We start from the raw sequence: 24,119 nt of genomic DNA on the forward strand, positions 1-24,119 counted from the left end.
TAACAAGACAGTCTGTCCTCTTCTGGAAATGTCTATTACTCTGCTTGATGAGACAATCTCATCTAGAATGTCTGTTGTTTTAAAGGACAAAGTTAACAAGACAGTCTGTCCTCTTCTGGAAATGTCTGTTACTCTGCTCAATGAGATAATCTCATCTAGAATGTCTGTTGTTTAAAAGGACCAAGTTAACAAGACAGTGTCTTCTTCTGGAAATGTCTATTACTTTGCTTGATGAGATAATCTTATCTAGAATGTCTGTTGTTTTAAAGGACAAAGTTAAGAAGACAGTCTATCCTCTTCTGGAAATGTCTATTGCTCTGCCTGATGAGACAATCTCATGTAGAATGTCTGTTGTTTAAAAGGACCAAGTTAACAAGACAGTCTGTTCTCTTCTGGAAATGTCTGTTACTCTGCTTGATCAGACAATCTCGTCTAGAATGTCTGTTGTTTTAAAGGACCACGTTAACAAGACAGTGTCCTCTTCTGGAAATGCCTGTTACTCTGCTCAATGAGATAATCTTATCTAGAATGTCTGTTGTTTAAAAGGACAAAGTTAACAAGACAGTCTTTCAGCTTCTGGAAATGTCTGTTACTCTGCTTGATCAGACAATCTCATCTAGAATGTCTGTTGTTTTAAAGGACAAAGTTAAGAAGACAGTCTGTCCTCTTCTGGAAATGTCTGTTACTCTGCTCAATGAGACAATCTCATCTAGAATGTCTGTTGTTTAAAAGGACAAAGTTAACAAGACAGTGTCCTCTTCTGGAAATGTCTGTTACTCTGCTCAATGAGACAATCTCATCTAGAATGTCTGTTGTTTAAAAGGACAAAGTTAACAAGACAGTGTCCTCTTCTGGAAATGTCTGTTACTCTGCTCAATGAGACAATCTCATCTAGAATGTCTGTTGTTTAAAAGGACAAAGTTAACAAGACAGTGTCCTCTTCTGGAAATGTCTGTTACCCTGCTCGATGAGAAAATCTCGTCTAGAATTTCTGTTGTTTTACAGGACTAAGTAAACACGACAATCTGTCACCATGTAAAACCTCCGTGTTCTGCAGCAGTAGGATATACCCTAATTCCTCAACCTTTTTGCATGTGAAAGAACAACTTACAGTGCAGCTTATGCACATTATTGATATAAGTGTGGAGACAAAATCACACCTGTTGGATTGGCCAATTTCTTGGCTTCACAAGAGGTATAATTTTGTCAGTCAACACAAACTAGTGCCTACAAAATATGCTTGAATAAGCACCTTAAAAACATGTGAAAAGCTTGAAGAATTACAGTAGTGAGTATTTAATGCATTTATTGTATACAGTGTAATGTATAGTGTATCTTACATTCCAACTGTGTAGTCTTTTTGCAAGTTAAGTGCCTTGTTAATGTGATCTCTACAGCTCTAATTTTTTTTTTTTTTGAATGTTCATATATATATATACAATAATATACGCAACGTCTCTACGTAAATTTGGTGTATAGAACAGTGCAAGGAGACAAAAAACCCTTATTGGTTGCTGTCTGAATACAATGATGGTAAAGTCATTTGTGAAATTTTTTAAATCTCTTGTATATCTTTTTATTAAACATGTCGTAGATATTTATAAGTGTGTTACAAATGACATGTTTTCTAACCAATATAGAGTGCATGTATGGCGGATATTTAATTGTATTTTTTTGGTTTTTAGATAGTATTTCTACAAATTTGTAATAAATTTTTGTACTAGATTTTTCTTTTGAAGTTTGTCAGATTGATTTTCAAAGAGAAATACATGTATTTCTGTATCTCTTTCCTCTGTTGCAAAAGATTTTTGGAGGACAAACTTGCCCTAGAGTATCAAACATATATAATTTATAGATAAAACAAAAATGATTTTCATTGAACAGATTTATGACTTAAATTTGAAAATATTTATGGACACTATGTGCTTAAAGTGAAAATGAAGATCAAAAAATTTTCAGTGAAAAGACCTCTGAAACCATATCCAAAACTACCTGAACTTTCTACGCTGGTTTTTTTTAGGGAACATTTAACCTGACGATGATGACACAAACTTTATTTTCACCCTAAATACTCGAGCTGTTTGGAATAGCTTGTATCACAGAGTGTGTAGACATTAGACTGGCACACTTCAGAAGGAGAAAAAACATCCCTGGAATGCAAGATTTTCAATGACTTCTTTCATTTTTAACATTTGACTGCATTTTATTTAATCGCAAAATACATGTATGTAAAAAAATATGTGATGGTAGTTTCTAATAGTAGTTTTGATTGATCTTTTTGGTGGGGATTTTTAAATGTTTAACAAAGATAAAGAAGTACTCCAGACATATTGCAAAAAAAAATGTGATGTAACATGTTTTGTAACTTGTCAATTTTAGCAGTGTTCAGATCATGTATTTATTTATACAGTAGGCTGCATGTATGTATTTGTACAGAACATTTATGTGTACAGAATTCCGTGTTATGGTTACGCACTTTTGGTTAGGTTCTCAAATGAAGTATTATTCTAGTCTAACTGAGAAAATCAGCAAATACTTCAGATAACATAATAATTTAACCTTTAAATATGTACAAAAAGTGTAAAATGTATTTAAAATATTTTCTTCTTCCTTGGGGAATGCAGGATAGAATGAAAAAAAGGAAAAAAAAAAAAAAAAAAGGACAAAGTAAGGGTGATCAGAAGGACTATATCGCTTGTGCCAGTATCTAAAAGGATGTGCAAATGTTGATATCATGATGTGAAGGCATTTTTGGCCCTAAACAATGGAATGTAATGAAATGAAATAATTTTACGGGAATAACAAGGAATGGAGTCCTGACATGAATAATTGTCTGTGGAGCTTATTATATATAGGTTTGTACAAGTACTGTACAAAAGTCGCATCTACAGGTACTACTGTAATTTGATCAGTACATGCATGCCTTTTGCGGAATTGTAGTTTGGTTTTTTTTTTTTGGTATTAGAAAAATCATTTATTCTGGCATAGAAATGACAATGTGTTTTATACAGGAATATTTTACAGTAATAGTGGATGTAATTATTTGGTTTTATGGCATCTTTTAATTTATCCACACAATTGTATATCAGTTTTGACTGTGTACAGGAGAAAAAAGTAACAATAATAAACTTTTCATTTCTTTATTATTGTCAGCTGTATGGGCTTAATTCTTTGGTCCTATGTTCAGGTGGTTGTCTTGTTACAATTTTAACACCTTGTATTTTCTAGGTCCATGGTTGAACTATTTAGCTTAATGGCATTAATGCTATGGTGCAGCTATGGCTAATGAGCTGACATAAATAAAAGTAGCTGACCTGCCGCTGTATGGCTAAGGCTTTTGCAGTTGTGCAGTCTTCATTGAACCAGCACGGTTTGCATATTTGTGTGTGGTGCGTGAGGGGCTTCTGTAATCTAGTGGTTAGGGTGCTAGCACAGCACAGACCCAGAAGCCTCCCACCAATGCAGTCCCTGTGAGTTCAAGACCAGCTCATGCTGGCTAATTCTCTCCAGTCATACGTAGGAAGGTCTTGCAGCAACCTATGATTTGTACATGCATGCCTTTTGCGGAATTGCATGTAAACACCCTACTGAGGAAGACATGCAGATGGTTGTGTGTTTCACCTGAACTCTGACTGGTTTCCTCCCATCATAATGCTGTTTGCCGTTGTACAATTGAAACATTCTTGAGTATGGCGTAAAACACCTATCAAGGATATAAATAAATAAAAGCCAGGGGTTCACTTGCCAAAGGTCCTTGTTTTCCACATGGCATTTGGGGTTTGATGTTGTCATATATGTGAAAATTGTTGAGTAAACCCAAATCAAAGCAAGACATACCCATATCTTCAGTCTATTTATGAACGTGAATAAAGAGTCTAGCGTTTTATTCAATCCTACTACCTGAGAACATGGGTAGGATATGAAAAAATTGGAGGCTGAGAATAAGTCTGAATAAAAATATGAATCTGATACCATACCGATTACCCACAAAAAAAAACAGCCACTATACATGTTATATGCCTTTGGAAAAACAGCTTTCCAAAAACAGCTTTCCAAAGCTTATACTAGTCACAGCTAATGTGAATTTTCCTGCACTTTAATTGGTTGCGGCCGAACATCCAAGTTCAGATCTTGGTGTGTCACTCACAGGGGAAATCCTTGAACTATTATATTTAGTACTTACAACTTCCCAGACCTTATACAAGCTGTATATAATGAGAATTTGCTTTTAGCTGAGTTTCCTGGTGCCCTGGGTCTGTGAATATGCATGGGTGTGTCTTGGGAGAGGGAGTATTTACGTGGAGAAGGGTGTGAAGGGAGCTGATTTCCAGTGCTTATACTAGCAGTAACTTGTGGGCTTTTCACTTTAGCTAGAGTCAGTGGGTAGAGTGCTGAATTTTGGATGTTACAGTCTAACCTAAACTATCAGTGGGTCCCACCATAACAAATGTATGTTGAATGCATTCCCCATGAACATGTAACATGGTTATCCCTCATTAGTGCTTGACATATTAGCTGGACATTCAGATTCCTGAATGCTGGCTATCATTGTCATTTTAATCATTCAACCATTGTGCTGTTGATTCCAAATTGGTAAACCTCTAAAAAAAAGTTTTCAAAAATAATTTTAAGGCTTTAAAACAGGCTTTCAAAGCTTTAAAAATAATTTCTTATGGATTCAAAATGGTTTTCGAACCTGTGAAAATGTTGTTTTATGGAATACATAGTGCAATCAAGTAGCAGTGCCAGTAGACCTACATATATTCTCCTCAAATTATGGTATAATCATGCACCTTACCATATACCAGTAATCTTGTAATTTAAAAAAATATATACTGATCTTTATTATATAATATACTAGTGAGTAAAAAATAATAAGAGCACAGAAATGTCAGACTACAGGACTACATAAAATGTGTTTATAAAGAATGCAAAATTTTCAGCTGATGAAAGGTATTTTTTTAACAAGTATTTAATATGGTATCAGTGTATAATAATATGTAAATATGAGTATAATCCCGGTAGTTCTCTAATGAAAGATAATTAATGCAAACACAGAAATGTCGGATTAGCAACTTTGTTACTCTGTCCTTCTCTAGTAACTTTTACTGGCGTTTACCTGAATTTTTCAGAAAAAGCCTTCAACATTTTAAAAATACAAATAAAAAAATGAAATAAACTGGCGCTCTGCATTCCCTTTAAACTCAACTGACATTAAGCTAACAAGTAGATCCCTGCCGGTAAATGTTTTTTTTTCACTTTTATTTTTGTATATTTCTTATGTATTTTTTTGCTGAATATTTTTTGGTCTTACTCATTTTTTCTTGTACAATTTCGCCTCTTTCAATTTCATATTTTCTTTCCTTTGTTTGGGTTGATGCACACATGTAAAACAATCGATAAAGAAGAAAACAAAACAAAATAAAAAAAATGGGCGTGGCATGGGTACTTTAGCCAAAGGTCAAGGTCGGGAGGGGTCAGGGTCATCGTCGCCCGTCTCGCGCTCGGACTAGTCTCGCGCAGTCCTCGCCGCGCAACATGAGCTATGCAGAGTGTTGCCTCGGCAGAGTTTAGATTAACGGATCATTTATCTACAACCAACAGCTATTCCTCAAGTCAAGGCACAGCCAGCAGCATGGAGACACTACCCACACAAGATTTACTCGACGGCGACTACAGCGAAGAAGATTCAGAGGAAACAACTAGCGATCACATCTGGGGGCGATTCTTCCCACTGGGCACAAGTTTTACGGCAATAGGTGCGTGTAACAACAACAACACATCAGAAATGTATACAAAACCATGTGGTACTACCGCCGCTAACTGACAGTAGATCGATTAGGAACGTGTTTAAGCCTGTTTTTACGAGTAGCCTACTTTGTTCCTAGTATCGTGTATATGTATACAATCTAACTGGAAGAAAGAAAGACGTTTATGAAAGTTGACAGTTTCAGACAATGATCCACGAATTCACGATGCATATTGTAGTCACCCGCCTGTAATTTGTGAACGTACTGGTAACAGTGCAGTGCATAAGCTGCCCAGCTTGTTAATGTGAGAAACACACCATATTTGAGGGGGGAAAAATGAAGTATTAAAGAAAAATAATAAGAAAACAGTGTCAGTACAACCTCGCTATGGTTGGGTATAGGCCTAATTTGAATAGGTTGTGGCATGCAATCCACATGGATCTCGTTCCTTATATACAGGGCTGAGGTGCTCCAGTTTCTTTAATTATGCAGTTTGATGGAGAGCTATAGTGTGAAAGCTGCAGACATTAGGTGAACTCCAGTCCCAAGTGAGGCAGTGTGACAATATAGGTGTTTCAGTTGGGGGAGGGGTACTTCGCATGGAGCATAAATATTAGCAGGTAGCACTATATGATGAGGAAGCTGTGACCCAAGACATAGCTATCTTAGTGTTTTTATTCAAAAGAAGACCCTTATTTTCTTTTTGTAATGTTCCACCAAGGATCAGTGGGTGAACAGCCATAGTTACCTGCTTAGTACGCTGAATCAGCATTTCAGGCGTTTTGTGTGTTTGCGAAGGTTTGGAAAGGGCAAGGCAAGGGCTCTCTCAACTTAACATAGTTGAAAAAAAGTTTGATTTAACGGTAGGTATGGTCCACATCAGTCAGAATACTCCACTTTTCATTGGAAGTTAATGGTCACATGGGGGTCGTGTATATTCCTGTATCCTGCAGTTCATACCATATTATTATGCGTCTGTTCATTAGGTTAATTATTACATCCCTTTGTTTGGCTGTTAAAACAACACCTCACCCAATGTAGGCATTACTAACACCATATATATTATCTTGTAACTACTATTATTGTCCGATTTTGATGAAATTTTGTGTGAATTCCTTTTACTTTGTCCCTGGGATTGTCAACCCAAGCTTGATTCAGGGATAAGTTACTATGGGATATAAATTCTCTGAATTGACATGCTTACAGTGTTAGATGTTCACACTGATACTGTTGTAATAATAATTCTGCTTGACAGACCTGACCAAAGATGAGTACACATTCGGGCGAGGAGAGTCCTGTGACTATGCCTTCAATACTCCAGATATGAAGAAACACCAGTGCTTTCAGGCGTACAGCAAAATCCACTTCAAATTAAAAAGGGTATAGTTTTACCTCAAGTATTTTGGTCCATTATAATAAGCGACATTCGCATTTTAGGATGCACACCACTTCACTTGCCACAACAGAGCAGGCATGATAAAATTAGCACCTAGTCACAGACAGTGGCCTTTGAAGTTTGAGGTGGCAGCTGCTTTTCACAGCCAATAAAACGGCACTATTTCAAAGTAACATTTTCTACTTGGCATTTTCACTTTCTGCTTTTGTTTTACTAAAAGTTACTGCAAATGGGGGCATGATTTCGATTGCATAATTTCAATGAAACAGATATTTAATGTAATGAGCATGCCAATGCTAGATTAAAGTATAAGCTGATGAGTGAAAATTAGCACCCAGCTCCCGTGCAATACGAGATCTCACGACATTTCTGTTAAAAAAAAATCTTGGCCTTCTGAAATGCGTAAGTGACTTATTAAAATGTTATCTAACAAGATTCAGAGTGAAACATCAGCCTGGGATTCTCTTTCTAAAATTTTTATTTTTATATGGCCATGGGTAAATGAAGTGCAAAGTTTGGTGAAAGTGTCACAGGTCAGATGTTGCTAAAGCAAACACTATTTTTTCACAAGTTAAATCTCCATTTCTGAACTGATTTATCAAAGACAGATTTAAGGAAACTTCACATATTTCATATACATTTTATTAATGGTAATGGACTGTCTCATATATGGCTGTGATTGAAAATACAATTTCTTTGTATTTTGAATACTGTAATTGTCTAACCTTTTCACATGTTTGCAAAGTGTTTATTCAAGCATATTCTGAAGGCAGTATTCTATGTTTACTGGTAATGTTATACATTTGGTGAAGCCCTGAAACTGGCCAGTGCAACCAACTTGACCACTGTAATTTTGTCTACAAAATCAAATTAAAATTTGCATGAATTGCACTGAATGTTGTTCTTTCATGTGCAAAGAGATTTAGGATTTGGGGTAGATAAAGTATGATATACTGATTTAGCCATGCCTTTAGGCGAGGAGGTTTGCCTAAGGGTGACATTTTCTCATTCCTGTTCTAGGTTCCCACCTCTAAAACCTTAAACCTGACCACTGTTGAAATAATCTAGAGTAAACCCTATCAGAAACCCAATCAGGTATACATATATAAAGAATAATTAGTAGATATCATCAGAGGACAGTTTCGATATCTCCATTTGTGATAATTTGTGTCGGCATTTCTGGAATCTCGTGAGTTCATACAGGTTGAGATGAGACAAAATGGCGGCTCTCGCAAACTAACGTAGCTCAAAGGCATGATTTTACGTCAGCTGCTAATGGCGCCCTTGGGCTGGCGGACAGGGCTGTGCGAAATGTGTATTTTGTTTAGCAAGTGTGGTGAAATCTTGCTTTTTTGCTGCATATAGTTAGCGAGAACCCCCACCCTATCTCATCCATATATGCATGAGCTTTCAGGACCCCCACCCTATCTCATCCATATATGCATGAGCTCTCAGGACCCCCACCCTATCTCATCCATATCTGCATGAGCTCTCAGGACCCCCACCCTATCTTATCCATATATGCATGAGCTCTCAGAACCCCCACCCTATCTCATCCACATCTGCATGAGCTCTCAGGACCCCCACCCTATCTCATCCATATATGCATGAGCTCTCAGGACCCCCACCCTGTCGCATCCATATCTGCATGAGCTCTCAGGACCCCCACCCTATCTCATCCATACATGCATGAGCTCTCAGGATGCCCACCCTATCTCATCCATATCTGCATGAACTCTCAGGACCCCCACCCTATCTCATCCATATCTACATGAGCTCTCAGGACCCCCACCCTATCTCATCCATATCTGCATGAGCTCTCAGGACCCCCATCCTGTTGCATCCATATCTGCATGAGCTTTCAGGACCCCCACCGAATCTCATCCATATATGCATGAGCTCTCAGGATGCCCACCCTATCTCATCCATATCCGCATGAGCTCTCAGGACCCCCACCCTATCTCATCCATATCTGCATGAGCTCTCAGGACCCCCACCCTATCTCATCCATATCTGCATGAACTCTCAGGACCCCCACCCTATCTCATCCATATCTTCATGAGCTCTCAGGACCCCCACCCTATCTCATCCATATATGCATGAGCTCTCAGGACCCCCATCCTGTTGCATCCATATCTGCATGAGCTTTCAGGACCCCCACCGAATCTCATCCATATATGCATGAGCTCTCAGGACCCCCACCGTATCTCATCCATACATGCATGAGCTCTCAGGATGCCCACCCTATCTCATCCATATCCGCATGAGCTCTCAGGACCCCCACCCTATCTCATCCATATCTGCATGAGCTTTCAGGACCCCCACCCTATCTCATCCATATATGCATGAGCTCTCAGGACCCCCACCGTGTTGCATCCATATCTGCATGAGCTTTCAGGACCCCCACCGTATCTCATCCATATATGCATGAGCTCTTAGGACGCCCACCCTATCTCATCCATATCTGCATGAGCTCTCAGGACTTGTGAAATTCCGACTGGGCTTTATTACTAGATGCCAGGGCCTCCGTGGCTCAGTTGGTTACCGCGCTAACGCAGCGTAATGACCCAGGAGTCTCTCACCAATGCGTTCGCTGTGAGTTCAAGTCCAGCTCATGCTGGCTTCCTCTCCTGCCGTACGCGGGAAGGTCTGCCAGCAACCTGCGGATGGTCGTGGGTTTCCCTCGGGCTGTGCCCGGTTTCCTCCGACCATAATGCTGGCCGCCGTCGTATAAGTGAAATATTCTTGAGTACGGCGTAAAACACCAATCAAATAAATAAATACTAGATACCATCAAAGGACAGTTTCATTTGTGATTATTAGACACTGACTTATCCTTTCAGCAATCAACAAGTTCAGGGATACATATATTTTTAGAAGACTGCAGTAGCAATGGGACTTTCATAAATGGGGAAAAAGTGGGTAAGTAATAAATGCTGTAAACCACATGTAATAGTTTGATAACAGTGTGCCTCTTCCAGGTTTCTTGTGACATTTTGGTAAACTCTAAATGTGGCTTTACATGTACATAATCAAACATAATTTCTGACCTCCAGATTACATGTTTTTATCCTGTAGATGTGTGAATAAACAATTAACGCGCAAATTATCAGATGACAGCTTTCTAAATATCCTCAACTTCTCTTTTGGCTAAACTTAGTAACTCACTCCTGTTAACAGTTGTGCAGTTTTCCATTCATTCATATGCCTGTGGTGGCCTGTAAAGAGATAATCGTACATCCATAATAGCATCTCACCAAGGAGAGTTAAAGTTCAAAACTCATGACTGCTGGGGGCCTCTGTGGATGGGGTGGTTAATGTGTTTCCACCGAGTGGTTAGTTTCCACCGGGCTGAAGACCAGCCATACTGCTGGCCTCCATCGTATAAGTAAAATACTCTAGAATGTATGACGTAAAACACCAATCAAATAAATAATTAAAATCATCGCAGCCAAGATTTAATCCTTGTTGTAGGTATAGGTTGAATAGAAGTAAGTGGTTGCTAATTTTGTACCTGGTTTTTGTTGGCCTAGCTGTTAATGATGATGGTATATCTTACCTTTGAAACAGTGCATTTTAATTTCAAACTCTTTTCCTCTTACATGTGGTATTTTAATCACTCATCTCAAACTTTGTACATGTGATATTGTTTCAGGGAAGGGAAATAAGCAAGTGTTAAGCAACAATGATGAAATAGCTCTGGCCATGAAGAAAAACAAAGGTACGTCCGTTTTCTTTCTCGTTTGGGAAGCTTTGATGTTTACAATTCTCACCTTATCTCTGTGCAGTTATACATGTACTGGACATCACCAAAAGGCATCACATGTATGTTTTTTGTTAAAGAGCTACTTTAGTTCTAAGACTTGTATGTCTAGAAAGCAAGGTTAAACGATAAGGATTGAGATAGACAGACTTATTTTCTTAGCTTGGTGCTGTTCTAGTTTGCGAGGATAACACAGAAACAAAAGTCTTCTGTCGTTTCCAATTTTACCTGTAGTGACATCGTGGAAGAACACTTGACATCATCATCACTGATGTATAGTCACAAATGACATTGTACTTCGAATGCGCATGATGTCATTCCAGCATAACTGACTTTCTCAAGGTCATAGCTGCCTGATTCATCGTCACATAAGGAATATCTTGACGTCACATCAGGAAAATTTTAAGGAAACTGCCGAAGATTTTGTTTTTGGGGACTCTTCACTTATAAGGGTTAAAATGAGTTATTCATCGTAAATGTTTTTGAACATTGGTGCTAACTGCATTCTGCAGGGTATACCTTCATATCAGTTTTAACATTTCCGCCTAGCCTTTCTTGGGACTGAAGTAAGACTTTAAATTTGATTAATCTCTCATCCAATAAACTTCAGAGTTAGATTCCAAAGATGTCATTTTAAGGCTGTTATGCTATCCAATCCAATGTTTACATTTTTTGTCACTTAGTATCTGCTAGGGCTGCAATCACTGGATATATCTGTGTTTTTCTGACAAAAACGATCCCGGAAAGAAATGTATTATTACCTCACAGACAGAGGTCAATCATCACGTTTTACCATTTGAGGTCATCGCTGTTAAAATATAGGTCAGTGCATTGATGAAGGAACTTGTTGAGATTATTGACCTAATCTTCACATTTTGACTCTGATATTTGAAGTGTAACAGAAAGTTTAGTTTATTGTTGATACTGATTCGTTGTGTTGGTCGTGTTTTAGCATTTGTGTTTCTGGACATGAAGGCGAATGACGATGCAAATTTACCCAAAGAAATTCGAGAGAAATACACCTTAACAGCAGTGCTGGGCAGGTAAGTGTAAAGTTTTCATGTGCATCAGTTTTCAGAATGTGACTCATTGCTTTTGTGCAGTGGCGTAGTACACATTTGACGAGCACAAAATATATTTGATGTCCTAGATACATGTAATCTCTAAAAGTCAAATTTCTTTTTAGCACTGATACATTGGAGCGTAAGGTTCACTAGACTTGGAAAAGCTGAGTGTTTAATTTCAGTTCTTGTCAGCTATTTTGTGGCATTATTTCTTCATAAAGTAACAACCATTTTATTTGTGAAAATTCCTAAATTTTTAGATACATTTTACGACACCCTGTCTGGCATAAATGGCCATAAATTTTGTTCATGACTAACTCGCCCTTATTTCCTGATTCTGAGAGCTCTGTTGATTTTAGAAAGGTGTTTTGAGGTTTGCTTGGAACGTGGGATGATATTCTACTGGAAAATTGTAAGTGTCAGCACCAAAATCAATGTTTTGCGACATTTTTTTGCCTCTAAAAATGGGCTTTTAAGGGTGAAATTTTAGGTCATTTAGTGGGTTTTTGTGGGAAGCTGATGTCTAAAGCTATCTTCTTGATGTTTGCTGCAGAGGAGCCTGTGGAGAAGTCAAACTGGCCTTTGAGAAAGGATCCTGTAAAAAGTTTGCTGTAAAAATTATTTCCAAGAAAAAATTTTCCGTTGGTGGAAAGACACCAGTTGTAAGTGGTCTTGGTGAACTAATCTTTTTCTGCCTGTATGTAACAACGTAGTATGATTTGTCTCCCTGAAAAGGTGAAAGGTTAACTCTGTAGGTTTGATGTACACTCTGTATGTCGGGAGGTCTGCAGCAACCTGCAGCAGATCCTGAGTTTCCTTCCACCATATTGCTGGTCGTATAACATCCTTGAGTATAACATAAATGACCAATCAAATAAATAAATAATAAACATACACTCAAGTTGTAGCACCTGGCTTGTTTAGCAGTTGATCATGATAAAGTGTAGTGGTTGATGTTTTCTCTCTCTGCTGTAACAGGTCTCAGATATAACAAATGCACACTGTAAATCTTCAACCTTTTCCACCACTAGAGCGCTGTTTTAAGTAGAATTTGTGCATGTGGACAAGTATTGGAAACCTTTGACGTCACAGTTTTGTCATTCCTCCTGTCTTTTCAGAATATGGCTTCTCATGTGATGAGTGAAGTCAGAATTTTAAAGTCACTTAAACATGTAAGTATGAACTTTTTTTTTTGTCATCCCATATTTAATTTGTTGTGAGTGTTTCCCTGCAGAAAAATAATGTTCGATTGATATTTTCCCCGTGGATGTTGAGTTTCGTGCCACAACCTAAATGGGTTTAAAATTGCATGTGTTTAAAATTACTTCTAAATAGACCACTGAATATGAATATTCCTGAGTACAGTTTGCAAAACTCAATTTATGAATAATTAAATATATAAACTTGTCATGTGATGAACTGTCTTGTCGCCCCAGTCTGACATCTGCCGACTGATTGGTTAATTTCGGAACCAATGACAAGTATTCCTATTACAGATGGATTTTACTGGTTATTTTTACTCATGCTAGTGGTTGATTGACAGGTCTTTCTGTCTTCTGTTTACAGCCCTGTATTATAGGAATAGAAGATGTGGTTGACTCACCAGATACCTTGTACATAGTATTAGAGCTGTGAGTATTGTAATTATATAGGGACAGTTACTGGATATATGTATTGTCTTTCTCTAGGCCATTTCTCTAGACCAAGGATATAATGTGTCATGCATGTGTCACAACAGGAGCAGCTTTTCAGCGCTTCTAGTTATGCCAAAGACTTTAAAAATGGTATTTGTTGCTGCCTCGCTTAGAGCAAGGAAACAGGACTGGGTGGCGCTGTCTCAGTGTAATGTGGCTGGTTTGGGTGTCGTGTCTAGTGTCTTTGGCTTTATACTTCAGTGGAGGCAGCACTTTGGTGGCATGGATTCTTCCTGTCGCAAGAAGACAAAGTATTTGTACACATACCTAATGACTCCTTGTCGTCATATGACTGAAAAATTGGTAAGTGCAACCCAAAACTCAAGCTTACACACATACTACTCCCGTGGTTGGTTAAGTGGGTATCGGATGAAGAAAATGACTACAGTTATTCTTCAGTCTGCGCGTACATGTGTCTGGAAAGTATATATTCAAGCATATTCCAATGGCATTTCTTCAGTGTAGACTGACAAAATAATATTTTTTGTGAAGCCCTGAAATTAGCAAACCAAAATCAATCAGTGTAGTTTTGTGTCCAAAATCGAATTACATAGGCACATAAAAATTACAAAAAAAATGAAGAGTTGCTCTTTCATTTGTGAAAAGGAGGATTACAGTACTGCCTCTTAGTATGCAACAAAGCCTTCTGCCTTAATGTGCTTTAGTGAAAAATATAACTGACCATTGAGATCCTCCCACAGATCTGGGGCAGGGGGATCGCATCTGGGGTTGGGCAGGGGGATCGCACCTGGGGCAGGGGGATCGCATCTGGGGCTGGGCAGGGGGATCGCATCTGGGGCAGGGAGAGCGCATCTGGGGCTGGGAGATCGCCTCTGGGGCTGGGCTGGGAGATCGCATCTGGGGCTGGGAGATCGCATCTGAGGCTGGGCTGGGAGATCGCATCTGGGGCTGGGCTGGGCTGGGAGATCACATCTCGGGCTGGGCTGGGAGATCGCATCTGGGGCTGGGCTGGGAGATCACATCTGGGGCTGGGAGATTACATCTGGGGCTGGGCTGGGAGATCGCATCTGGGGCTGGGCTGGGCTGGGAGATCAAATCTGTGGCTGGGCTGGGGGATCGCATCTGGGGCTGGGCTGGGGGATCGCATCTGGGGCTGGGCTGGGAGATTGCATCTGGGGCTGGGCTGAGAGATCGCATCTGGGATTGGGAGATCACTCTGGCTCGGCTAGCTATTAAAGCGTTGCTTTTGCCACGGTCAGTCGTCCTGTGACTAGTGAGGAGACAGGCTTGATTTTAGCCAACATCCTGCCTGAGGATTCATGTTAGAATATTCCCACATGTGAACTTGACAGCCATTGTGTGAGTGAAAATTCCTTGATCACGGTTTGAAATCTCAGTCAACTACACAAATAAATAAACAGGCTATTTCATTGCTCTCAAGGTGATTATCCTGTGTACTTTGCTCGTGTTAACAGACTTTCTTTTAAAACTGCCCTAAGTGACCTAAAATTTCGCCCACAAAAGTGCATTTTTAGAGGTAAATAAATGTCACAAGATACTGTTTTTGGTGCTAGAACTTTTCCACTAGAATATCATCCCATGATCCAAGCAAACCTCAAAACACCATTCTAAAATCAATAGAACTCTCAGAATCAGGAAAAATGGGCAAGTTAGTCATGGCCAAATTTATGGTCGCGTATAGTATATAACTTTAGAAGGCTAGGTCACAGTTGTCATTTTCTGTTGACTGTTTCAGAGTGGAGGGTGGAGAACTGTTTGACAGAGTGATCAACGCTGGCAAGATAGAGGAGCCTGTCTCTAAGCTGTTATTCTACCAGATGGTCTGTGCTGTCAAGGTATGGCAAGGGATTTAGCTTATGTCATAGTGTAAGTGATGGTGTCCTGTAACAGGGAAAGCAATGCTTAAGTCAAAGTTACAGGTGATGTCTTAGATAGTATTGCATGTATTGAGCTCAGGCTTTGCACACAAGAAGAGCACAATAACATGAGGGTGATGTTTCAATGGTGATGCTCTATGTGCATATTAATTACTGCTAATTACAGAATTCTCGACTTAGTGTCTATGACGGGCGAGCTCTTAGGAAGCCTTGTAAAAGTTTGGCTGCAGCAAGGAGCTCCAAATGTCATTCAGTATTGCTGTAGGGTCAGATTTTGTAAATCTTGTCTCTAAACCATTGGCCATTTAACCATGTTGGGAAACTGTGGTTTAATGACTATGACAGATAAAGTTTTCTCTATTTGAAGGTTGGGTGTTCATAACCTCTGTTGAGTCTGTAGCTTTGTTGTGTATACAGCTCTCTTGTGTGCAGTCTGAATGGCTGCCTCCATGCATAAACCAGACTACCATTGTCCAAATAAAGTATTCTTGAACATGAATAAGAATTCAAACTTTTTCCTAAAATACAAACAACTTCAAACGGTTTTGTATCTACTTTGTTTTACAGTATTTACACGACAAAGGCATCACTCATAGAGATCTGAAACCAGAAAATATTTTACTGGCGGGAGATGAGGACAGAACATTGATCAAGGTGACCGACTTCGGACTGTCTAAGTTCGTGGATGCGAACACAATGATGAAGACTTTCTGCGGTACTCCAACGTACCTGGCACCAGAGATTCTGGAGACTGCCGGAGTCGGTAGTTACACCAAAGCCATTGACTGCTGGAGTCTTGGAGTTATATTGTTTATATGGTAATGGCATGTTTGTGAACATGACACTTTCGTGCACCAGATCTAACATGTGAGGTCAAAAAAAGTTAAGAATAAAAGTAATGTCAAATTGGCCAATTGATGCTTGAAAATTCGTAAATATTAATAGCACATTTCAGCTGATTTATTAACAGATAATGGTTAATATCTTCAATACAAGTTTGGGTCATTTGATTTTTTGAGATTTGTAACATTGGTAGCCAGATTTCATTTGATTTGTAACATTGGTAGCCAGATTTCATTTGATTTGTAACATTGGTAGCCAGATTTCATTTGATTTGTAACACTAAAATCAACTAGATACATCATACCATCACTGACCATTTGTTTTTGGGTTCATACGACGCTAAAAACTCTTTTCCAGCCTGGTGGGTTATCCCCCTTTTTCAGACGAGCGAAAGGACATGGATTTGCCCAAGCAGATTTTGGGGGGCCATTTCTCATTTCCAGAAGAGTATTGGAAAGACATCTCTAATGAGGGTAAGCATAGTGGTGTAAACCGCTCCCATCTGTCAATCAAGGACACGCATTTGACTAATCATAATGGTTTAAAAATAATAATAAAGGGGGGAGGTGGGCCGTGTGGGGCCCATATATTTCTGACAAATCTTTGACGGCATTGTCTTGTTTTTTCCATGAACAAGTACACAGTTGTTTATGTTGGGAAAAAGCCTATCAAAGTTAAATTTTTACTTTCAATTCAGGGTTATAGATCTAAGTTTCTGTAGTTGACACATTAAATTTAAATCCTGGTTTTACATTCATTTTTGGGAAGTGCATAGCCTGCATGTTTGGCTGCTATAGTTTTGTATGTAGAGAATAAAGTTACCAATGTTATTTATGGGACTTACTTGTACATGTAGTTTGCATGATCAGCTGCTGATTGTAAGATCTCCTTAATATGAGGACGTTTCATTAGGAGGTCTTTATGTTCTCCGTGAATGAAATGGGGGCATCCTATATTTGCAACTGTGTGTTTGTGGATGTGTCAGTGTGTTTATGCCATGCATATGTGGTGTAATCTGGTGGGCAAATTGTGCCAAAATGTGTTTGTTTATACCATGCATATGTGGTGTAATCTGGTGGGCAAATTGTACCAAAATGTGTTTGTTTATACCATGCATATGTGGTGTAATCTGGTGGGCAAATTGTACCAAAATGTGTTTCTTTATACCATGCGTATGTGGTGTAATCTGGTGGGCAAATTGTACCAAAATGTGTTTCTTTATACCATGCATATGTGGTGTAATCTGGTGGGCAAATTGTACCAAAATGTGTTTGTTTATACCATGCATATGTGGTGTAATCTGGTGGGCAAATTGTACCAAAATGTGTTTGTTTATACCATGCATATGTGGTGTAATCTGGTGGGCAAATTGTACCAAAATGTGTTTGTTTATACCATGCATATGTGGTGTAATCTGGTGGGCAAATTGTACCAAAATGTGTTTGTTTATACCATGCATATGTGGTGTAATCTGGTGGGTAAATTGTACCAAAATGTGTTTGTTTATGCCATGCATATGTGGTGTAATCGGGTGGGTAAATTGTGCCAAAATGTGTTTGTTTATACCATGCATATGTGGTGTAATCTGGTGGGTAAATTGTACCAAAATGTGTTTGTTTATACCATGCATATGTGGTGTAATCTGGTGGGTAAATTGTACCAAAATGTGTTTATACCCTTCAGCCATTGATCTGGTGAAACAACTGCTGGTGACAGACCCCAAGAAGAGACTGACGCTACAGGAGGCTCTCCTACATCCATGGTTTAAGGTCAGACTGTTGTGAACTTGTCAGTGAAACGTCTGATGTAACTCCTGTGTTTTAGCGTTTGAGGAGACTGAGCAGACTGAGGCTGTTAATGCGTCTTTTGTCTGTCCTGCTGTCTGTCTGTCTTATTCTCAGTCAGCTGTCACTTAATAGACAAAAAAAAAAAAAAAAAAGAAAATAGAGAATCAGCATTATATAAGTCAATTTATCCGGCCACTTTTATATGTTTTTGTAATTCCAGGTGGGATGTCTGGGTGTTTATTGTCTGACACAATGTATAATAGATATTTTCCACTTGGCTTGGAATGTGTTCAACCTTTGAGAAAACAAATCTGTTCCAATCTGCGAAATTCAGAATGAGAAATTAAAAAATAATTAATTCGCGTAAATGCACTTGCAAAAAGCACATAGGAGAAGATAATCACAAATTGTGGAGTTAGCTATTTACTTTTTTTTCAATTCTGTACGATTGAGAATTCAAAAAATGTTGTTCTGCCTTGCTGATTTTTGTACGAGACGTTTAAAACTGTACAGTAGAATTTTGGGTGTTGTATCACAGGATGAGGACATGAAGATTTGTGCCAAGGCGCTGATGTACCCTCTAGCTGAAGGAATGGTGCCCCCAGGAGTGGTATGTACCCGTTCTCTGCTTGTACCCTTTCTGGAGCTCTTACATATCCTTGTATCAAGAGTGCTGTGTTTCACTTGAAGTTAAGCATTTCTGAAGTGACACATTTTGTGTGACACTGAATGATTCTTGAACCTTTAGGGAACTTTACAGTTTGATAAATTTCTTATCAGAAGAACAAGTGCTGGCATCAAAAGTACATTTTCAGACCTTCACATGCCTGTGGTAGAGAGTGTTTACATAACAAACTGTATGTGAAATGTAGGAGTATGGAACAGTAAGTTTGGCTACAGAACTGGTAAGCATGTGGTTTCCTTGCAACCAAAGACGTGTGCGCGAAACAAAAAAGGCAGTTGCTACATTTGCCTTTAAAGTTAGCATGAATTTAGTGCATATTAAAAAGTCCAAATAAAAGTTATAAAATATTTCTCCTGGTGATGAAACTGACACATTTGGGGATTGGTGCATGTTGTTTACAGGAGAATGGTGCTGATGCTGGAGTAAGTTGTGTCCGCACATATCCGGGTTTATTTTGTGTTGTTTTTGTTGTGGTGGGGGGAACAGTCTACTCTGTTAACTTAATTTCTTACCCTTTTCACAAGTTCAAGGCCATTTTCAAATGCAATTTAAGTGGTAGAGTATGGAGGTAAAACAAATTTAAGACTTTCACGTAACCTCAAACAAATTTAAGACTTTCACATAACCAGTCTCAAGGTTTGTCAGGCACCTGGTAAAATTTGCTGCTTTCCTCAAGGCACTCAGGTTCCTGCACCTGACAGTCCTGACTGTGGTTGTGTTCAAAATACAACACAATTCTTGAATACAGCATTAAATATGATTCAGATAAATGTATAAATAAATCAAATTCTTTAAAAAAAGTAGCCATCTGGTTACGCGACACCTACATGTAATAGATTAGAGAATATAGTTGTGTGAAAAGTATGATTCGATCCGTTATACAACTTTGAACTGACAACGGAACGGGGGCAGTTTTGAGGGGTTTCATGGTGTTCTGTTCAGTTTTATGTCACTTTCATTGTTATATCATGACCTGCGTGTATTAACTAACACATGTTGTTACAATTTCATTGTTCAAAATTGTGCACGTTTTGATTAAGTGAATCATTTGCACCTAACACACCATTATGTACAACATGTTGTGAGATCTTCCATTTTATATCCTCTGTATCCTCCGGCCAACAAGGTCTCCAGACAGAAACCTTCTCTTACTGATTTGCCATAAATCCATGTATTATCGGGTTAATAACTAAAAGGATTGGGTTCTTTGGAGTCTAGTTCTTTCTGGCTTTTATCACATTGCCTTGCTAAGTTATGGCTGGTATAGTGGCATTGGGTAAATGTGAAGTGATACGTACAGGGGTTAGGAAACATTAAGAAATCCTAAAATCCCAGAAGTATATGATACGTACAGGGGTTAGAAAACATTAAGAAATCCTAAAATCCCAGAAGTATATGTAGGAAGTGAAGCTTAATCGCATTTTGTTCACCCAGAGCATTTGGCTGTGATTGTGAGCAGGTACCATCTTGGTAGGTATGACTGAATTCAGTGCAGTAAACTACCGGTACTCAATACTTATATTTCACGCGTATTATCGTGTTAGTACATGTGTATGAAAAAGATCCTGCTAAAAAATGTCTCCCAAGTTGAGGTGTCAGAAATATATCACCAGTAGGCAGGAACAATTTAGTTTGCTAATGTACATATTTTTGTTTAAAGGGCAATAAAAATACCTGTAAAAATGAAGTGAACATCAGTAGACTTTTTTTTTTTTTATTGAGTTGAATGCAGTCAAATGTTTTGATTGTCGGGTTGTAAGTAAAGATATTTTCAGACAGAGTTTTCAATGCCGCAGGCTTTCTACCAATGCTACTCCATCGTGTTTCTCAAAGTAACAAATTAATATAGTAAATGTCCTAAAGTTTCATCTTGGGACTTGGAAAGTGTATCCCAGGAGTCATTGCGTTGGTTGTGGTTGTTACTGACTGTGTGCTGTGGGAGCGCGGGAGAAGTGGTCAGGGGATTATACTGACAGTTTAAGAATGTAATAAACAAGGTCCCGTTTCACTGAGCCGTTAGTCTATGCTCCTACCACCAACAGTTCACGCTTCACTGAGCAGTTAGTCTATGCTCCTACCACCAACAGTTCACGCTTCACTGAGCAGTTAGTCTATGCTCCTACCACCAACAGTTCATCCTTCACTGAGAAGTTAGTCTATGCTCCTACCACCTACAGTTCACGCTTCACTGAGCAGTTAGTCTATGCTCCTACCACCAACGGGGCCTCCGTGGCTCAGTCGGTTAGCGCGCTAGCGCAGCGTAATGACCCAGAAGCCTCTCACCAATGCGGTCGCTGTGAGTTCAAGACTAGCTCATGCTGCCTTCCTCTCCGGCCGTACGTGGGAAGGTCTGCCAGCAACCTGCGGATGGTCGTGGGTTTCCCCGGGCTCTGCCCGGTTTCCACCCACCATAATGCTGGCCGCCGTCGTATAAGTGAAATATTCTTGAGTACGGCGTAAAACACCAATCAAAAAAAAAAAATCCTACCACCAACAGTTCACGCTTCACTGAGCAGATAGTCTATGCTCCTACCACCAACAGTTCACGCTTCACTGAGCAGTTAGTCTATGCTCCTACCACCAACAGTTCATGCTTCACTGAGAAGTTAGTCTATGCTCCTACCACCTACAGTTCATGCTTCACTGAGCAGTTAGTCTATGCTTTTACCACCAACAGTTCACGCTTCACTGAGCAGTTAGACTATGCTCCTACCACCAACGCTTCACTGAGCAGTTAGTCCATGCTTCTACCACCAACACTTCCACGCTTCACTGAGCAGTTAGTCCATGCTCCTACCACCAACAGTTCATGCTTCACTGAGCAGTTAGTCTATGCTCTTACCACCAGCAGTTCACGCTTCACTGAGCAGTTAGTCCATGCTCCTACCACCAACAGTTCACACTTCACTGAGCAGTTAGTCTATGCTCCTACCACCAACAGTTCACGCTTCACTGAGCAGTTAGTCTATGCTCCTACCACCAACAGTTCACAGTTCACTGAGCTGTTAGTCCATGCTCCTACCACCAACAGTTCACACTTCACTGAGCAGTTAGTCTATGCTCCTACCACCAACAGTTCACGGTTCACTGAGCAGTTAGTCCATGCTCCTACCACCAACAGTTCACACTTCACTGAGCAGTTAGTCTATGCTCCTACCACCAACAGTTCATGCTTCACTGAGCAGTTAGTCCATGCTCCTACCACCAACAGTTCACGGTTCACTGAGCAGTTAGTCTATGCTCCTACCACCAACAGTTCACACTTCACTGAGCAGTTAGTCTATGCTCCTACCACCAACAGTTCACACTTCACTGAGCAGTTAGTCTATGCTCCTACCACCAACAGTTCACGGTTCACTGAGCAGTTAGTCTATGCTCCTACCACCAACAGTTCACGCTTCACTGAGCAGTTAGTCTATGCTCCTACCACCAACAGTTCACACTTCACTGAGCAGTTAGTCTATGCTCCTACCACCAACAGTTCACACTTCACTGAGCAGTTAGTCTATGCTCCTACCACCAACAGTTCACGCTTCACTGAGCAGTTAGTCTATGCTCCTAGCACCAACAGTTCACGCTTCACTGAGCAGTTAGTCTATGCTCCTACCACCAACAGTTCATGTTGCAATCATAATAATCTTAGTCCATGCACTTCCCAACATGTTGATTGTTTTTTTATTGTTATTTTGTGATAAATGGGAATTTGGGAGAAAACTCTGTGGAGATTAGGTATGACTACCCAGTATATGTACCTTTATTCACGTGGAGTGTCATGTCAAATATCCATATTTAAATGACAGGGCTGTCCGTATCACGAAGCTGTAGATAAATAGGGATATCAACTGATACATGTAGTTAGGTAGTGGCCCAGGCCTTGGTGTGAACAGAAGTATTTACCCCCGACTGCAAGGCCAGAATTTATACCTTTTCTTTTTTTTAACTTTTTATTTCTTTCTAAAGAATAATTTCACCAACGGCTGTTCACAATGATGATTGACAAACCGCCCCAGTCTGACAGCCACTGACTGATTGGTTAACATCTGATAGACAGCCGGCAAGTCCTAAGCAATTAAGAAATGAGCTTGATAGTTCTATGCTCTCTCCAGACGCGTAGTATGTCTACTTTGTTAAATTGCCCTGTTGACAATATAAACATGTAGATCTGAAAGTTTTCATAATTTTGCACATATTTCAGCCTGCCCCAAAGAAAAGACCCCGAGAAGGTGGAGAGGAGCCTGTTGCTAAGAGGAAGGGTTCTGAGGATACGATCACACCCCCAGAAACACCGTCTCCATGAAATGCGAACCTGCCTCGTCAGAAGTATGTGAACGGTTTACAAGCTTTCATCGCTATGACACGTAGTCAGCAATGCTGTGCTTTGTTACAGATTTCCTTGACATGTATCATGTAACTCATGTGAGGTTTGTATTAGAACAAAACTAGAATTAACATTTATATGTGGCTCAACTCACTTTTGAAGAACCTGCCCCTGAATATATATCAGCCATAGAAATTGTAAGTTAAACAGTTAAACAAAAATATTTTGTTTTGTGTTGAAACAACCACCTGAAAAGATCATCTCCACCAACAACTCTGTTTGTGCTGACTGGTATTGCATTTAATTTTATTCAGCTTTGGGCATTTCAAGTCTTTTGACCTGCACTGTCAAAAGTTTTAGGTCTTTGGTCTTGATTTTTCAGTAGATCTGGATGTATAGTTATGGCTGATGATATGGGTCCAATTTTTGGAATGGTTGGTTTTTTGAAACTTATGATTACAGCAGCTGTATGAAATTCTAACCCAAACAATTTCATGAAAAAAAAAAAAAGAAAAATGTGTGGAAATTCATTCTCAAAGTGTAATATGTAGTATGAATATGTCAGCCCAAGCCAGCATAAAACAAGATGTATGCATTTAGAATAGTTTTGTAAAGCTTTTAGCACTTTATAGACACTCTTTTAGTCTTGTAATTTGCACTGTCAGGTACATGCTGTGTACAGTCAGTGTTTTTTGTGATTTTATACAGATACCATCCATTTGTTTTATCTTGTTGGTTTAATATGAAGTTTATTTTACGGACGAGTGCATTTTTTGCAGACATGCATTCCTGTTTGTTTACCCACATGATAGATACCTTTTGTATAGCAATGTGAGTAATATGTGAAGTTACAAGGTTTAAAACTTTGTTGATTGTTGTGTTCATGTCTGGTACATTTATCACCATTATGCCATAGTTGACAATGATACAGCAGTTGTATTTTGACCAATATCTTGGGGT

General features: G+C 39.3%; 1 protein-coding gene and 1 non-coding gene across 4 annotated transcripts; both read left to right on the forward strand.

The window, feature by feature from the left end:
• The first annotated feature begins 5,542 nt into the window (after window positions 1–5,542).
• Window positions 5,543–23,304, forward strand: LOC135476621 (serine/threonine-protein kinase Chk2-like). Of its 3 annotated transcripts, XM_064756707.1 has the most exons (15): window positions 5,543–5,759; window positions 7,006–7,130; window positions 9,990–10,068; window positions 10,802–10,867; window positions 11,862–11,952; window positions 12,527–12,635; window positions 13,092–13,145; window positions 13,540–13,604; window positions 15,385–15,484; window positions 16,094–16,344; window positions 16,727–16,842; window positions 18,053–18,138; window positions 18,695–18,766; window positions 19,243–19,263; window positions 23,037–23,304. In XM_064756707.1, exons 1-15 carry the CDS (start codon window positions 5,546–5,548, stop codon window positions 23,136–23,138), a joined length of 1,551 nt encoding a protein of 516 aa, XP_064612777.1. In that variant the 5' UTR covers window positions 5,543–5,545; the 3' UTR covers window positions 23,139–23,304. The 3 variants fall into 3 exon arrangements, with proteins under 3 accessions (XP_064612777.1, XP_064612778.1, XP_064612779.1); XM_064756708.1 differs by lacking the exon at window positions 19,243–19,263; XM_064756709.1 differs by lacking the exons at window positions 12,527–12,635; window positions 13,092–13,145; window positions 13,540–13,604.
• On the forward strand, window positions 22,821–22,891 carry LOC135477301 (small nucleolar RNA SNORD31). The gene has a single exon (XR_010445187.1). It is a non-coding gene; the product is annotated as a small nucleolar RNA SNORD31 (small nucleolar RNA).
• Window positions 23,305–24,119: the final 815 nt, after the last annotated feature.

Source organism: Liolophura sinensis, chromosome 10, assembly GCF_032854445.1.
Source record: "Liolophura sinensis isolate JHLJ2023 chromosome 10, CUHK_Ljap_v2, whole genome shotgun sequence".
Taxonomy (NCBI): domain Eukaryota; kingdom Metazoa; phylum Mollusca; class Polyplacophora; order Chitonida; family Chitonidae; genus Liolophura; species Liolophura sinensis.